Genomic DNA, 18,314 nt, shown 5'->3' with positions numbered 1-18,314 from the left:
TGGCCCTGTGCCACCAGGTGATGCTTTACTCTCTGGTCCTCCATCCCCCACTGCGGATGTGGGGGAGCCGAGTGCTCGGGGAAGGCCAACTAGCGACGTGGGCGGCGAGCTCAGAGCAGCCCCCGCGGAGGTTGTGACCCGCGGGTGTGATCTGTGTTGCAGTATGAGATGTACACCATCGAGCGGAATGCAGAGCGGACTGCCACCGCCGGGAGACTGCTGTACGACATGTGAGTGGGGACTCTGGACTTCGACTGTTACTGCACTGGAGCTCTCGTGAGGTTTTGTTTCTGTCTGTGGAAGTGGGCGTTGGGGGAAGAGCTTCACGTTCATCCACATCTCTGGTGCCTGAAACTTACTTAGTCGTGAGTCTAGTCCTTCCGTTCATTGCTGACATGTCTTCTGCAGAGAAGTCTTCTTCTTATATTTTTTGTTAAAACTTTTCTATCCAAGAATTTGTTTTATTTTGGAAATAATACATGTGCTTCGCAGAAGTTCAAACAATAATGCAGAATAGAGAATAAAAAGGGAAAGTCCATTCTAAACCCAACCAGAGTTAAGTTTTGTATACACAGTGAAGTCCTCACTAATGTGGTGAATAGGTTCTTGGAAACTGTGACTTTAAGTGAAACAATGTATAAGGAAACCAATTTTAACAAAAGCCTAATTGATATAAACAAGAGTTAAATTCCTAGACATATTTCTATTCACGAAAACTAGACATATTTCCATTCACAAGAACATCGCCAAATTTCTAAATAAAGACCCAAAATACTTCTAACATTAAACACTGAAGTAAATGTGAGCTATACATACATTTAAGAAAGTTTAATAAAAACAAGTAAGATCATTATTTTCCAACTTGCTTATTCCAGTTCAGTGTCACCAGTGGCCAGAGCCTATCCCGGCAGCTCAGGGATCAAGGCAGGACCTGACACCCTTCTGCTGCAGGGCACACTCAACACCCACACACACTCAGACTGGGACAATTGAGACATGCCAATTCACCTTATGTGCACATCTCTGGAATGTGGAAGGGAACCAGAGTACCTGGAGAAAATCTACACAGACATGGGGAGAATGTGCAAACTCCACGCATACAACTGGCCCAAGCCAGGAATGGACTTTTTCTTCCCTCATCAACATTATAATGAAATAGCGTTATTTGAGGACCAGCTATATGTGTATAGATAGTTATATGCTAAATACATATAAATAGATTTTAGGGGATTACAAATCGAGATCATACTACTCATATTATTCTACAGCTTGCTTTCTTCACCCACTGTAATGGACCCCTTTCCATGTTAGTAGGTAGAGACCTTCATTCTTTTTCATGTCTGCATAGACATGTCTTTTTACTGGTGAACTTTTAGGTAGTTTCCAATTGTTTGAAATTATATTCAGAGTGTCAATAAGCTATTTTGTACCCATTTTGGTGTTTTTCTGTAGAATAGAATCTTAGACATAGATTTTCATAGTTAAAGGGAATGCACATTTTAAATTTTTTTTTTTTTTTTAGCTGAGCCATCCTGCTACCTGTTGGCAGCTCAGCGGCTGCTCAGCTCGGGCTGGACGCGAACCGCGGTTGCTCAGAGCTCAAACTCTTGAGCGAGCTCTTAACCAACTGAGCCACTCGGCCGGCCCGCACATTTTAAATTTTGATAAACTATCAAATTATTGTCCTAAAATACTATTCCAATTTATATTTTCACTAATGATGTATGAGTACGCATTTTCCCACCTTTGCGAACAATGGATATTATTAGTCTTATCAGATTTTAATTTTTGCCAATGTGATAGGAGAAAATAGTATCTTGCTATTTAAAAAAAATTGTGTTCATTGTGTTAGTAATAAAACTGGGTATCCTTTCAAATGTTCTCTAGCTATTTGTATTTTTTCTGTGATTTGACTTTGCTAACTTTTTCTTTGGGTAGTTTTTTTTTCTTGTTAATATTTAGGGGTGCTTTACATATTATAGTTGCTTGTCTTTTAACTTATAAAGACCTCTAAAGATTTGTGAGTACCCTCATTTTTCTTAGTTTTTATTTTTATATCTGTATTTTGGTTTGTTTTGGTACAGCTATAGATTCATTTGAAAAAAGAAAAGGTTTTATCTAAATGCTAATGTTTTTTCTTTTTTGGATACACATAAAATCTGACATTTTAATTTAATGCATTCGTTTTAAAACTAGGTTTGTGAATTTCCCGGATCAGCCAGTGGTGTGGAGAGAAATCAGCATTATTACATCAGCATTGAGGAATGATTCACAGGATAAACAAACCCAATTTTTAAGAAGTAAGAATGGAGTGACTTAATAACTTCATGGTGTATAAATTATTTCTGGAATACCAACTTAAATAGAGTAATTTCACAAAAAAGTCTTATCTGTAGTATCGGTACCCATAAAGTCTGTACAAATGATGTCACTTGGTCCCTTGAGCATTTGCTTAGAACCATGTAAGCTTCCTAAAGGATGAGAATTTATCAGTTAACCCAGGGAACAGATATATTTTTAACAAGTTTTACAGTAATCAGAAAGCATCTGTAGATTAGGCAGATCTCCACAAAACAGGAAAGAAATTTTTAATAGTTTATGACCTTTCTTTAAACTTTTACTCTGTGTTGGTTGCTGCAGCCAGCCAAAAATTTCAAATCCTGGATAAAAAAGAAAGTAGACAGTTTAGATTATTTCAACTTAAACAATATTTTCATTATCTTAGCTAGCAACAAACACTGTTGTGACCCTTCTCATATATCATGCTGGATCCAGTAAGGCCTGCATATGTTTTATGGTCATTCAGCAAACATCTTATGCCCAATACTATCTGATCCAAAAGCCTTCCAGGTTATAGGTGAAACCCAGTTTATGTTCTATATATGAAAATGCCTAACTTCCACCTTTGCTTCAGTATGGTCTTTCTGAAAGAAACTTATTTTTAAATTAAATGTGTTGTGTACAGGTTTATTTGAGACTCTTCCTGGTCGGGTCCAGTGTGAAATGTTACTAAAGGTTACGGAACAATGCTTCAACACATTGGAACGATCAGAAATGTTGCTTCTACTTTTGAGACGCTTCCCTGAAACAGTGGTGCAACATGGGGTAATGTGATTCTTTTCTTAAGAGAAAATAAAATTGATCAACAAACTCATCAGTGTGGTTAGGAGCTATCATATATATTATTATAAAGCAGAAATTCTGAGGCACACTGGATAAGATTGAACTTAACTCAAGGAATCTTTTTCGGTAAAGCTAAAGGGATGTCACTGTTATCAAACTTCATAAATTTCCAGTAGAAGTTGTCTTATCAGTGTAAGGAAGCAGTCACCTAGTTTTGACTGTATAATCTGTAAAGTACAGTAAAGTTTTTGAAAAATAAATCTTATTCCTTTGTAGTCAACAATGTGTTTGAATTTAAATGAGAATCATAGCTTAGGGTCTTAACAGACAAGTTTTTCATATGCTTTTTCACTTTGAACACTGTTTTCCCTCTATACCTCCCCTTATATCTATAATAATTATTGAGTGCTACTGGCAGGCATCGGAAAGTGTTAGGAATCCCCTATTCTCCGCAGACCCCTTGAGGTAGATAATATTCACTTTACAGATGAGGGAACGGAGTCTTAAATATGTTAGTAACTTCCCATAGCCAGTAAGTGGGAGAATCAGGATTCAAATCATTAATCTTGGCTACCGCTTCCTAGCTTCCAGTGGTCACTGGCAGTCTTTGTCATTCCTTCACTTGCAGTTTTATCATTCCAATTTCTGCCTCCATTGTCACATGGCCTTCCCTGTGTGTCTGTGTCCCAGTATCTTTACCTGACCTTCTTACAAGGGCACCTGTCATTGGATATAGGTCCCACCCTAATCCTATATGACTTCATCTTAACTAATTGCATTTATGAAGAGCTTACTTTTTTATAGATAAAATCTATATAAGGTCACATCCTGAAGTTCTGGATGGACGTGAATTCTTGGGGGGACACTATGCATCCCAGTACATTCCTTAGTCATTACTCTGACTTTTAACTTTCTGTATTATGTAATCTTTTACATTGGTCTACCACCAACCTTGTGCATCCCAAGTGGTCGAAAGGAAGCTACTCACACCTTGGTAGATTTTGATAAGCTAACTTTCTGCTATGCTAGGGCATAAGTAAGGGAAGCGTGCCCTTAAAACTCAAACAGTTATGTCCAGCCTGGCCCAGGCTGTATGACTGGCTACCCTGGACAACTCTTGAAAGTGATGTTTTGTCTACATAATACACCTTGATTTGGAGACTAAAGTTAGTTTTCACATTTCCTAGAAAATCTCTACATTTCTATTACCATTCTAACTGTAGTTCCAGAGCTTCCTTTAAGTTTCTTACACATTTTGTTAGCATTTTAATTTTACTAGTTCAGAGGAAAATAACCGAGACAAAATGATCTGTGATCAGGTGAATTTAGGGTTCCCTTCTGGGCTGTGTTGCTGACCATTCTTTTGTTTCCTAGTCTTTAAAATGAGAATATTTGTTTCTCAGGGAAGTTGTACCATATACAAACTATGTGGTAAATTTAAAAATACCCTGTTTCTTCAAATAATTCTGATGCCTTAAATTGTAACACATTTAAATGATTAATTGTATTTTGAATCAGGTTGGCCTTGGGGAGGCACTGTTAGAGGCGGAAACTATTGAAGAACAAGAATCTCCTGTTAACTGCTTTAGAAAATTATTTGGTAAGAAAAATTGTATTTTGTATGAATTCCTTACAGTAAGTAGAATATGTGGGGGTAAGCACCATTTCAGGGATCAGGTCATTTGTGGAAAGCACAGGACTTTTCACATTATGGAGTTTAGATCCTGGTTTATTTTTTCAGTCCAGAAAGCATTTAAACAACTTCTAAATTTTTATTATGTATTATTTGATACCTCCCAAAGAATATGTGTAACTAGATATTAAAGTATGAAGTACAATAATAAACAAACATCTGAATTATCACCCAATGTAAGAACTAGACCTTTACCCATAGTGTACAGTCCACTTGTGTTCCCTCTCTGACTCTATCTGCTGGTGTCCCCCTGCACAGCAATTTTCAAATAAATGTGCCATAAGGGGTTTTTCCTGATATATTTTAGATACTACATTAAGTGTACTCTAAGATAAATTTTGTTTTTGTCAGAACCCTAGGATAGACAGGTGACTTAATAGGTTTTTTTCTTATTTTTCTCTTCAACAGTTTGTGATGTCCTTCCTCTAATAATTAACAACCATGATGTTCGATTGCCTGCCAATCTATTATATAAGTACTTGAACAAAGCAGCTGAATTTTATATCAATTATGTTACTAGGTCTACTCAAATAGAGAACCAGCATCAAGGTAAGTGGGAATAGCCTAGAAGCTTGTTTAGACAGACTTCAGTAAAATTGCCAAGTCAGAAATCCCTCATCATTCTGATTATTCTCTGAATACAGACCATTTTGATAGTGTTTCTAAAACATGGTTTCTAGAAAAAAATACTGTAGTTAAGAGATGAGCGTTTTCTGGAACCGATTTTGCCCCTTGTTTGAAATAGCTCGCTGAACTATAACGTACACTGAACTTCGTACATGTACCACAGCTCAAACGTCACTTCCTGCTGTACCAATGGCCAGTTGTGGGTCCTTAAACAAAACACATAACATGTTGAGATTCTGTGTTCTTGCCTTTGAATAGGGAGTCAGACTTATTTTTCCTCTATCAAATACCATATAAATAGTAAGTAGTAATGTTAATTGTAGGCTACTTTTTTCTCACATCTCAGGTGCCCAAGAAACATCTGATTTAATGTCGCCTAGCAAACGTAGCTCTCAGAAGTACATAATAGAAGGGCTGACTGAAAAATCATCCCAGATTGTGGACCCTTGGGAGAGGTTGTTTAAGATTTTGAATGTGGTTGGAATGAGATGTGAATGGCAGATGGACAAAGGAAGACGGTAAAAAATTGTTCATTTTTAGAACTGCCTAACAAATCTTTTGCTAGCATAATCTCAGGAGCCTAAAAAACAAAAACACTTTTTTTAAAAACCATCTCTTTGGGCAAATTCTGCAACACTCAGTTTCTATGTAAAAGAGCGTGGTTTTTTTCACTTTATTAAAAGATTCCCAATGGAAATAGGAACTCTTAATATGGTGTTGAGTTTGAAATACTCCTTGGTGTTCAGAGGAAAGAGAAGCTACTTGGTGTGTTTATGTCATGAAATCTTGGTGTGATCACTGTCTAATTCAGAAGGGGAATATGTATCCATATGCAGACATAAAGAATAATTTTACATGCCTAGAGCTACATTTGGTAAATGTAATGGTTCTATTGGGGCATTTCTCTAGAACCTTTGCTAACATGCCCAGAGTAATTAAGTAACTTTTATCATCCTTCATCTTTCAGAAGCTATGGTGATATTTTGCATAGAATGAAGGATCTCTGCAGATATATGAACAACTTTGATAATGAAGCTCATGCAAAATATAAAAACCAAGTGGTTTATTCCACCATGTTGGTCTTCTTCAAGAATGCATTCCAGTATGTCAATAGCATACAGCCATCTCTCTTCCAAGGTTGGTGTAAGAATTTTAGCATGCCCCAAAATAGTGACCTCAGTGAGGATGGTGGGGAAGATGAAAATGTTTACCTTAGCATTGTTCTTAGATCCAAGTAATTGTGGGATGATGCTAGTGCTTTTTTAGTTACTGTTGGTTTTTATGTAAGTACATACTCATTAAAATTTTCTGTATCAAAGGATGTAGTGGTACTATGAAACTAAATACAAATATTAAATGCCTTTACTTTGAAAAAGTAGCAGATGTAGCAAAGTATTAAAATAAATTTCACAAAGACTTTGCAACAGATTTTTAAAATAATATATATGCATATAAACTCTAGAAAATATGAAAAATAAAAAAATAAGAGAGGGAAATCTCCCATCATCCTTCCAGTATTACACAGGTCTCATTTTTGTGTATTGCCTTATAGTCTTTCATATGTTTAGATTTGTTTGGAATTTGTAACCATAATGCATGTGTAACTTTGTAGCCTTACTCTTTTTGGTAATTTTATGATTCAAGAGCATTGTAAAAAAATTGTAGATATATAAGAACAAATAAGAAAAAGGAACTTTTGCTTGTAATCTACCACTGAGGAAGAAACTCTATTAACAATTTGGTGTATATCTGCAGTCTTTTTTGCTATACATAACAAGGTCTGACAATTAAGTTCACGAATTCATCCTAGAAAAAGTGCTACATACCTCATTGCTGAATATCACTATGATCACCTTCAATGTACTCTCCTTGGGAAGCTATGCACTGATGCCAGCGCCCAGTCTAATTTCAAAGCAATTGTGGAACTCTTTTTCTGGAATGACCATCAGAGCTGTCGTTGTATTACCCTTGATGTCCTGAGTGTTATCAAAATGTCTTCCTTTCAATATTTCCTTTATCTTTGGGTAAAGAAAGAAGTCATTGGGGGCCAGATCAGGTGAGTAGGGAGGGTGTTCCAGTACAGTTATTTGTTTACTGGCTAAAAACTTCCTCACAGACAGTCAGTGCCATGTGAGCTGGTGCATTGTCGTGATGCAAGAGCCATGACTTATTGGCGAAAAGTTCAGGTCGTCTAACTTTTTCACGCAGCCTTTTCAGCACTTCCAAATAGTCAACTTGGTTAACTGTTCATTTGGTACAAATTCATAATGAATAATCCCTCTGATATCAAAAAAGGTTAGCAACATTGTTGCTACAAGTTTGCGAACCTAATTGTCATGCCTCGTATATACTTGTTTGTTTACCTAATTGGGGCCACACTGAACATATTTTTTAATGACCTATATTTTCACGACACCTGAGTAAACTTCTATCTGCTATTGAGTATTCTTTTCCTTGCTGCATTTTTAAGTGTTGGTGTTTTCCTCCATCCTTAGGTCCTAATGCGCCAAGCCAAGTTCCACTGGTTCTTCTTGAGGATATATCAAATGTGTATGGTGATATAGAAATTGATCGTAATAAACACATACATAAAAAGAGGAAGCTAGCTGAGGGAAGAGAAAAGACCATGGTAATCCTTTCTGATATGATTCTTAACAGATTATATGTTTATGGTTTGCTAGAAATAAATCTTTGTAAAATATGGCTTTGGAGCTAAATTGATAAAGCTTAGATCTTTTAATTATAGAATATAATTACTGTATAAACCATTGGTTCTCAACTAGAAGTCATTTTGCCCCCTTAGGGGTATTTGGCAATGTCTGAGGACATTTTCAATGGTCATAGCTGGGTGGGGAAGGGTCGCTATTAGTATGGGATGAGTAGAGGGCAGAGATAGGTACTAAACATTCTACAATGCACAGGATAGCCCCCACAACAAAGAATTATCCAGACCAAAAGGCCAAACGTGCCGAGGTTGAGAAACCCTAGTATAAGTTATTGCTACCTTTTTTCACTGAGTGGCATCAGTTAAATTTAAAAAGCAAAACCAAACAAACTACATTGGACATCTAGAGCAGGGTGCTGTGGTAAGGACTAGTCTCAGAATGGGAAGTCCCTAGGCATTCAGGGTAGGAAATAATTATGACCCAGGGGAGATGTTGGAAAGGTTTTATGAAAGAGGTCAGATTGACCTTGAAGGATATGTAGGGTTTTGTCATTTGGAATTGAGAAGGAGATTTTTGTCGAGAGGGGACAGAACCATCAGTCTTCTCATTTTGCCAGGCAGCTGGCCTGTGCAGGGCACTGATTTCCAAACTTTTTTGTAAGGCAGGGGAATCCTATCTTTCTGTAAACTCTTTAGTGGAAAGCCAATGTGTAATGTGAAAGTGGAGATATGAAGGGCCAGGTAGTAAATGCTTTAGGCTCACAGGCCATAGGATCTCTTGCAACTACTCAGCTCTGATCTTACAGCCATAGACAATAGTAAACAAATGGTAAACTGGCCGTGTTACAATAAAACTTTATTTACAAAAAGGGTTTGGCCTGCAGAGAGGTTTGCTAACCTCTGCTCTAGTTGAAATGCCCAAGGGGAGCCTGGAGCCTTACCCACTTTTTTCCCCACCTCTCCTCTCCCGGTTTCAGTCCCCTTATCCTCTCTTCTTCAGTCCTTGAGTAACAGTTTACTAGACCCTGGCATGATGAGTGATGTACCTTAAGATCAGTTTAATCTCTAAATGGCCATAGATGTCTCATAGACTATATAATATAGAATGGATTGGAGCAGGGAAGATGTAGCCATTCTGAATATTTGTAAAGTTATTAACCCTTTTAACAAACTGAAATGTTTCCTCTCACAGAAAAATGCATACATGCACAATTTTGCCAATATTTCAGAGGTTGACAGGTTCTTTGAAACCTGACCGTGAACCCCAGGTTGAGAACTCTGTGCTCAACAGGCTTTCCCAGATGCTCTATGTCTACTGTCTTTCCTTCTTTCCTGACATTCCCAGAGTGGGTAACTCGTTTCTGAGGGTCTGTAGTATATCCAGGTACTTTGCATTAAGGCCTCCAAAACACCTCTTTCTCCCATGTAGATAATAGGTTGCATATTACTAGTTTTAAATAAAAGCAATGACACGTCTCCATATATTTCAGTATATATAACATAGCCCCATCCATCCATTTCTCTGTCTCTTACACTTCCTCCCAGGTCAAGCCATCCCCGTCTCTTTCCTGGGTCATCCGAGTCAGCACCTTGTCTCCATGCTTTCATTCTTGATCCCCACAGTCTGTCCTCTACCCAGCGGCCTGAGTCATCTTTTTAAAACATGAATCAGACATTCATGCTTGACCGCCTCTGATGGCTTCCCTGCACGCTTGGAATAAAATCCGTGCTCTGCACTTCATTCAGCCTCAAAGTCCTTGCTGAGCAAGCCCTTGCATGCAGCAGACATGTTGGTCTCTCTGCTCCTCTAGTGCTCTGAGCCAGTCCTGCCTCCGGCCTCTCCCCCTCGCAGTGAGCTCAGATTAGGGTGCTTTTCTCTGCCAAGCTGGCTCCTGTCATTCAGCTCTCAGCCCAAATATTTCTCCCTCTGAGTCCTCCCCTGAACACCCATTTAAAGTAGCCATCCAGTGTTCTCTTTTTATTGCTCAGTTTTAGTTCCTTGCATAGCCCTTATTGCTGTCTGGTTTTCCTTTGGTTTTTGGCTGGTTTACTATCTGTCCCTTCACCAGAATATAAGCTGTGTGGGGCCAAGGACATGGTCTGTTTTGTCTGCCCCCGAATCCTGTGCATCAGAATAGTGCCTCACCCACAGCACGTGCAGAGCCTGGGCCGCAGTAGGCCTTCAGTGAACGTCTGCTGAGTGAGTGACGGCCCACTCGTCCCTGTGAGATTTGGCGTCCAGGCCGTGGCAGCACTATTTAAACCTGGCCCGTATGTCCCTCCTGCCCTTTTTCGCCTGTCGTGTATCATCTACTACGCTCTGCTCCTATACCCTGGCCCTCCAAGCAATCCGGGGTTTCCATCTATTCTTATTTTTGCTCCCTTAACTGATTTCATCCTGGTGTTCATTTGTTCCTCAGTCTGCCCCCACTGATGCAGACACAACCAAGTCTATTTGTCCAATCACAGCAGAGGACATACTTGATGACCCATGAGCTCAACTCAGCCACGTCTTCTTTTACTCATAGTGTTGTTATTGTTTTTAAAAATAACCTAACACCTGAAAATTTGGAGACTGCTCATAGCAGTCCAGGTGTCTGACTTTCCTTTAATAATTGGAATATCTGATAACGGTGGCCCCTGATGGCGGCCCACAACTGGAGCGGGTGGAGGCTGTTCACTTCAGATGGGCACCCAGCCTAATTTCCCTGCTCACGTGACATGCCAGGCAGCTGGACTGGGTGTGGCGGGCAGTCCTCTCCTGTAGGTAATATGTTCCTACCCGCACACACTCGTGTGTGTTCCCTGCGGTCAGGACTCTTGCTTCAGAGGACCCTCTCAGAGCTTCAGTGTACTTTTGCATTTCAAAATCAGTTTCTTGAAATTTTACAAACTGTTTGGAAGTGCACGCTATTCCCATCACATTTGAGGTCCCTTCCATAAACCCCTGATCTTGTTTTGAGGCAGGAATGTTTTCCAGTGAACACACCATTCATTTTAGTATATCTTATTAGATTGCCAACATGTGGCAAGAACAGGACCCTGATGAAATAAGATACCTGATAGGTTTTGATTGTGAAAGGGACCTGGGTATCTGTGATTACTGAAGGAGGATAAGAATATGAAGCTAAATAGGGTGAGGCAGGGGAGGGTCCCCAACCATCAAGAATAGCAGAATACTAAGCTCTGAGAGTATGGGAGAAAGATGGATAATGGGAGGGAGGTGCCTGTTTTTCTGAGATTAGCTTGAGGAATGGCGCTTTTAGCTAAAATATTTGTACATATTTATAAATTATCTTAGTGGGGTAAAAATCTGCAGGGAGAGCTTAATTTGGGTCATTGAATTCATAAAAATGACCTCGGTGGAATAAAAGATTGAAGAATTTCTCAGCAAAATAAAGTGGAATTTTAACCTTTACTGGTTTTTTTGTTGTTTTTTTGGGTTTTGGTTTTTTTGTTTGCTTGTTTTTGGCAAAGTGTCTTACCATACCTAGTGGCACTTACAATAGTAGCCTTTCTTTGAGGTCCTCTCTTTTCCTTGGCTTTATATTACTTGAGGTGAAAAGTAGCAATCTTTTTTTGTAAAATACAGAGGCCATTAATAGTAGATAAATACCGACAAATGTGATTCCTGGCTGGACACTTTGCATTGTGGGAGCAGAGCTAAAGAGGGGGTGACTATTACAGTAGTTATATGCAGTGAACAAAAGATAAACAGTAGTCGTATCTCTGAATTATATCTCAGGGGACTCAGGCTTTAATTTTTTTCCACATATGACAAACTGTTATTGGAAGCAAATGAAATAATGTCACATATTGGAAAAAGTGTAAACTACAAAACAGGTGCAACTTAGTTGAGATATAGCTCTGAATGTAAAATTTTAATTTTTATCTTTTATAACATTGATAATGTTTTTAAATTATTGGAAGTTTTAACTCTATAACTTCACTCTGAAACCAACATAAGCTTAGAATTTACCATTGGAAAAACATAACTTAATTTTAAAAGTAAAACTTGTATGTGTGAGAGTGAAAAGATGAAAAATAATATTAATTTTTAAAGCTAACTTGTTAAATTAAAAAATATATTATACTCATGATAGTATCCTTTGATATATAATCCGTATAATAACCAGAATTGGCAGCAATAAACATAATGTTACAGTATATGATTATTTTGATAACTTCAATCATGTTCTTCACATTCTCTAAGCAGAGTTCAGATGATGAGGACTGTTCGGCAAAAGGAAGGAATCGTCACATTGTCATCAATAAAGCAGAACTTACTAACTCAATTGAAGTGTTAGAAAGCTTCAAATTGGCCCGGGAGAGCTGGGAGTTGCTCTATTCCCTAGAATTCCTTGACAAGGGTAAGAATATGTTTGCCATGTTCATGTTGTTTAAATTTTTTTTATAAAATCCTTATGCTAAAAAAAAATCATTATGCTACTTGAAATGTCAAGTCACTTGTGGCTAATTAAATTGATTATAGTAGTTCACACATAGGATTCTTTTTGAGCAAGATATCTAATCAGTTATTAATGTTCAAATAACAATTTACCTCTTAGCTTCTATTCTAAGGGTATATTATAATCAGGGTTGGGTGAAGTTTGAGGGAAAGTTTTTGGTCTTTTATAATTTGTATTGCTGGCCTTTTGAGGGGTCTGTTTGTTTTGTGTTTTTGTTTTTGTCCGGGGGTGGTTTGTGTTTTGTTTGCTTTTAATTGTTCTGTCCTATGGCTTTATATCTTCCTTAAGCCACATGTAACAAAGAATACAAAAGGGAATGATATTGTTATCTGCATTAATTGCACAGCTTGAAACTCAAAATCCAAATGCTACAGAAAGCCTGTTTTCTTTTCGGTATAGATATAAAATTACAGGGAGTTTTGTCTGTATAGTATTTGAACTATTAAGTATTTCAACGTCACTTAGAAGTCCCTAGCGCTTCGCTAACCAGCTTATTTTTACTATACTTTGGAATCAAGGCCCATTACTTTCCATTTAGCCAGTAGACTTTAATCTGCTGGCCTGCTCCTGTCACATGCCTATACAGAGCCCTCGGTCAGATGTGCCGTGTCATGTTTTCTAAGTAAACATAGCATCATTCAGTTTCTCCTTGTCACAATTGTGAATTTGTATGTGTGACTTTTGGAGGGGATTTTTCCTTTTGTTATAAATTGACTTTTTAAAAAATGACTTAAACTCTAGTGTCATATATGTTTTATTTTAACTGGGAAAATAAAATAAGACTTTTTCTGGGGAAAGCAGCATAATTTAAAAAATAAATGAGGTAATATGTGAAAAGCATTTTGAGCAGTTCTTGGCATATGGCATGTGCTTAGTAAATGTTGGTGCCTAATAAAAATATTGCTTGTGTTTTACTGATAAGCATTATGTTCTAACTTGACATCTAATTGAAATTCTAGACCATTTTTTAAGAAATCAAAATCTAAAGTTACTGTCCATTTTTTGGTAATGTGTCTCTAACTGTTGTTATCTCTTGCTGGATTTGTTAGTTTTGTTTTCTGCTTCTGTGTTACATATTTTTGGTAAATTTGCTTTGAATTCTCATTCAGAATTCACAAGAATTTGTTTGGCATGGAAGACGGATACTTGGCTTTGGTTAAGAATCTTCCTCACTGATATGATCATCTATCAGGTAGAATAATGTATGTTTTAAGTACCTGTGTCTGTACATGCAAGATGTGATGTCCCTTGTGGATTATTAGTCCATGCTCTGAAGACATGTTACGTCTTTGGTGGCAGAGGGATTATTGTCCACTTTAATTGCAAAATAACTCCAGGATGACAAGGCTGCATCTTCTGTTACTCTTGGTATGTCCAGTCTCACTCCTTTATAACAGTAAGATTTTTACTTTTCAGGAAAGATGAATACTTCTTTTCCCTACCCCTTTCTACTCTGGTGCCATCTTTCTGCCTTACTATGCTGTTCTTGAGCTCCTTATACCCGGAATGGAGAGCGCAGATAATTCATTAATGGGATGGAGAGTTTCCAGCCTCTGATGTTGAGATGGACATGTTAACTGCTTCCATCCTTCATAAAGGAGAAGTGGTATTAGGAGTAAAATATGTATGAAGAAATGGTGTACTCAAATGTGCTTTATCAAAGGGCTTGTGTTTTTTTTAAGTCTTAAGCATTAAAACCAGAAAGACATGCTAAGTCTCATTTTTTGTCTTAGATGATCAAGCAGAGGCACCTTATCTGTAGTTGCTTGCTAGTTGCTTAATTAACTGGAGATTTTTTTTTTTAATGGCAGTGTTTTTTGTCTCCTTTTTGTTATGTCTTTCTAAGGGTCAATATAAAAAGGCAATAGCCAGCCTGCATCATTTAGCGGCTCTCCAGGGATCACTTCCTCAGCCCCAGATCACCGGACAGGGGACCTTGGAGCACCAGAGGGCACTCATCCAGCTAGCAACGTGCCACTTTGCTCTAGGGGAGTACAGAGTGAGTATTGCGAGCCCACACAGCCACCCTGGGCTTTCTCTCTTTTCTAGAGTGGTTTTTTAAATTCAGTTCATGTTTGCTTGAAATTTGGTCTTTCTGCCTAGATTTATTACCTAATCTTCTGAAAAAGCACAGGGATTTTGTTTTACTTAATTTTCTCCTTGCTATATAGCTTCCCTGAAATTAGGCTTCAGTTCTTTTCACTTTTCCTATTTGTTATTCCATTTGGTTGGAGGATAATTTTTTTTTTTTTTTTACTTTCTTGCCTAGAATCCCTTTAGAGTAGAATCAGTCTGTTGTACTTGGACTAAGCAGGAGATGAGGATTTACATTAGCTTATCCGAACCTCATATTCTCTTTTTCGTGGTGATGACACCTCCTAGTGGTGTTGCAGGAGCCGATGTAGAAAGGAGCCTGTTTTCTCCATGACTGTGAGACCCTCTTACCCCAGGGTGGGGACGGTGTTCCCTATCTTTGAATCTCTCACAGTACCCATGGCAGTAGTTTGCACAGCTCCGATACTTAATCAATGCTTGAATTCAATTAAAATGGCAAGTACATTCTTTATATATATATATATATATATATATATGTACTATATAAATTTAAGACCACAGCCTAACAGACAAACTCTGAGTCTCATCTGTCTGTATGTTGATTACTGTGTGACTAAAATCCTAAATTAAATTTTTTTAACTTGAACTTTGAAGTATGATTTATAATTTGCCATGAGTTTCAGAAAGAAACAATTAGAGAGTATGTAGAGTATGTGCATTTAAAATTGAAAATGCTTTTTTACCATCATTTATGTAATTAGGTGCCTAATTCTAAGTTTCGATCAATTCCTTCCAAGAACTTAAGTGAGCACATGTTTACCCACACAGATATACATATATCATGTAGAATTAGACAGCCGTTCTGCATTATATTAGGAATTGTAAAATGAACTGGTCGATTGATTAAGCTAGGCAAACTCCTTCTCTTTGAGGCTTCAGTTACCCCTCTGAGCTGATCACTGTTGGGCCTGCATCTTTGGTTTCTAACTATGACCCATCTTCAGCTTAGACTCAACGTGTCCAGATGTGAGTTTCCTTAGTTCTGTGGCCCTTCCATGTGGAATGGTCAAGTCATGGTTGACTCTTACTTTAGCTAATCCTTCTGATTCTTCCAGTATGATACTAATATCTTTGCTATAGTGCCTTTTATTTCCAGTGCTACCACCCTAACCCATAGCTTTTAACTGAGTTTTTTGCCCATAACCTTTTTTCCATCCCTGTAAATTACAGTCATCACTTTTGAAAATAATTGCTGTCATAATTCCACTTAATTAAAAGATTTACTTCCTAAGCACCCAGAGTTGAACCATGGGCTGGGATGTTGAGCAAAGCAGGATGTGGGATCATTGCCTTCGAGAACATATAATTGGAGTTGGAGAGAAAAGTTCAAGACAGTTAAAAATCAAATATTAAGTGGTATGCCTCCTACATGTACACAGTAGGCATTCATCAGCGTCCATTTAGTTAAGAAAAGATTTATAGGAAAAGTTGGCTGGCGGTGGGCATTGAAGGATGGCAGTATAGGACTCTGGAGTACAAGTTTTGGCCCCACTACATATTAGCCCTATGACATGGGGCAAGTTATCTCACCAGGACTGTTTAGCTCAAGTTCAAGTTCATAAGTACCAAGCTGCCAACCTCTTGAAGCCAAAGCTTCACAACCCTGTGGCCATTGGGGATTCTAGATGTGCCAAGGTACCAACCCCTCAGCCCTCAGGTCAGTTAGCTGTGGCTGAGGGCAGCCTTACAAATATGATTTTCTATAAGTGCCAAGACAAAAAAAGTTGTGAAGCATGGATTTCAGATTGTACTTCCTCACCTGAAAAATGGAGCAAATAAGAAGGTTGTGCCTGACACATAGAAAATGCCCCCTCAGTGGAATCTGACTGTTGTTATTAGAATCTGAATGGGTAGATGGGACGAGAGTGATGATGCCTCACTCTGTGGCTTGAGACCAGCCTGCTCAGGGTAGCACTGGAGGCCTTCTCTCATCTACCAGCACTGCATCTGTCCAGTCGTTTTTATCTGTATTTCCTAAACCACACCCTCCTCCCCTTCAAGTAAATCACCTAAACTGATATACAACCACCCATTCCCACATCTTTCTCTCCTCCTCTGAAAACCCTTTTTTCTCTGTTCCACACTCCAAATCCTTCCCCCTTTAAGCCTTAGATCAGGATAACCTTGCATACTAGTTTAGCCTGTATGTATTTCTACTTTGTTGTTTTTTTGTTTTTGTTTTTTATAGCTTTTTTTTTTCTTTAAGATTTTATTGGGGAATCGGGGAAGGGGAACAGTGTTGGGAAATTGGGGAAAGGGAACAGCCAAGTTGTTGTCCTTCAGTCTTAGTTGTGGCGGGTGCAGCTAGCTCAGCTCCCAAATTCAGTCGCCATCTGGCCACCCATCGGCAGCTCCCGGCTGCTTAGCTCAAGATGCAGTGTTCAATCTTAGTTGCTGGCGGGTGTAGCTCACCATCCCATGTGGGAGTTGAACTTGTTAGGAGCAGCCTTGTTAGGAGCGCGTGCTCTCACCAGCTGAGCCATCCTGCCACCTGTTGGCAGCTCAGCGGCAGCTCAACTCGGGGCACAGTGTCACTGGCCCATAGCATCACTCGAACCAGCAATGCTGTTGCTGAGAGCTCACACTCTTGGGCAAGCTCTTAACCAACTGAGCCACTCGGTCAGCCCTCTACTTTGTTTTAAATTATGTTCTATATCATGCTATTTAGTTTTCTACTATAAGCCCTATTTTGTTAATTTTTCTATTCAGTGAGTTAGTAAATATTTTTAAGACAGGGACATACTTATTTTGGATGCCTCTGTGCTGTTTAACACGTTGGTAGTTTAATTAATACTTGATTACTTTTTAAGTTTTGTTCTTTTTTTTTAATAGCAGAGAATGAGTTAGCTCCCTCAGAGGTCTAGTACCTAGGTTTAATCTTACTGTTACTTTTCTACAGGCGCTGTTGCGCAGACAGTAACAATCACATAAAGAATCTCAAGGCATTGCTGCAGTCCCCATGTGCAAACGTTGCCCAGTTGTATGCAAACATTTCAGTGTGATGTTGATTTGGTTTCAGTTTCAGAAACTTCAGACTAGTCACTTTTGTCTTATTTTCTTTAGCTGACATGTGAAAAAGTCCTTGATTTGATGTGCTACATGGTGCTCCCCATTCAAGATGGAGGCAAGTCACAGGACGAACCCTCAAAAATAAAGCCCAAATTTAGAAAAGGTACAGTGACAAGTTTTGTTTTTATTTTGTAAAAATAGCTTTAGAGCTCTAGGCTGGGAAATGTTTTATAATTTCTCATAAGATAATATTGTGTGATCTGCAGGGCTTAACAAACTGTATAAAAAAGTTGATCCCTTGTCAAGCTTTTTCTTGGCTCTGATTTCATAAGCAGCTGTAAATCTGTCTTTCCTCCAAAGTTCTCTTCATTTCTCGGGTTTGTTATCTCTTCAGTTGTGAACTCCTTCTCCTGCCTTTACCAGTTCTAAGGGAACCTGTAGTTGGCTAGTTCAGTATGTCGTAGCATATCTCTCTTGGGCTGTTTTGAGCTTCACTTCAAGTTACACATTGCTTCAAAACTATATAAATTTAGTTGTAATGCTTATAGAAGAAAGGAAGAAAGACTCACTGTCACTGATTTTAATTTCCACCTTAAAAGTAGAAAAAGATGAG

At 38.4% G+C, this 18,314-nt stretch overlaps 1 protein-coding gene across 7 annotated transcripts in view; it reads left to right on the top strand.

Moving 5' to 3' along the window:
- INTS10 (integrator complex subunit 10) overlaps positions 1-18,314 on the top strand; it is a 31,535-nt gene that overhangs the window by 874 nt on the left and 12,347 nt on the right. For 6 of the 7 annotated variants that reach the window (XR_002124767.1, XR_002124765.1, XR_002124766.1 and 3 more), the window contains exons 2-13: positions 163-230; positions 2,197-2,300; positions 2,966-3,105; positions 4,642-4,723; positions 5,225-5,365; positions 5,790-5,961; positions 6,411-6,580; positions 7,939-8,072; positions 12,325-12,478; positions 13,687-13,769; positions 14,424-14,576; positions 17,756-17,864. Coding sequence is in view for 4 of the 7 variants with exons in the window: in XM_019649284.1 (XP_019504829.1) it covers positions 163-230; positions 2,197-2,300; positions 2,966-3,105; positions 4,642-4,723; positions 5,225-5,365; positions 5,790-5,961; positions 6,411-6,580; positions 7,939-8,072; positions 12,325-12,478; positions 13,687-13,769; positions 14,424-14,576; positions 17,756-17,864 (1,510 nt within the window). In the remaining 3 variants the exon portion in view is untranslated. Of the gene's footprint in view, positions 1-162; positions 231-279; positions 366-2,196; positions 2,301-2,965; positions 3,106-4,641; positions 4,724-5,224; positions 5,366-5,789; positions 5,962-6,410; positions 6,581-7,938; positions 8,073-12,324; positions 12,479-13,686; positions 13,770-14,423; positions 14,577-17,755; positions 17,865-18,314 lie in introns of those variants that run through there. The other variant, XM_019649286.1, reaches the window with a different exon arrangement.

Source organism: Hipposideros armiger, unplaced genomic scaffold (genome assembly GCF_001890085.2).
Source record: "Hipposideros armiger isolate ML-2016 unplaced genomic scaffold, ASM189008v1 scaffold_131, whole genome shotgun sequence".
In the NCBI taxonomy this organism is placed as follows: Eukaryota; Metazoa; Chordata; class Mammalia; order Chiroptera; family Hipposideridae; genus Hipposideros; species Hipposideros armiger.
Note: the sequence above shows the minus strand (reverse complement) of the source record. Positions and strands in the feature narration are given on the sequence as shown.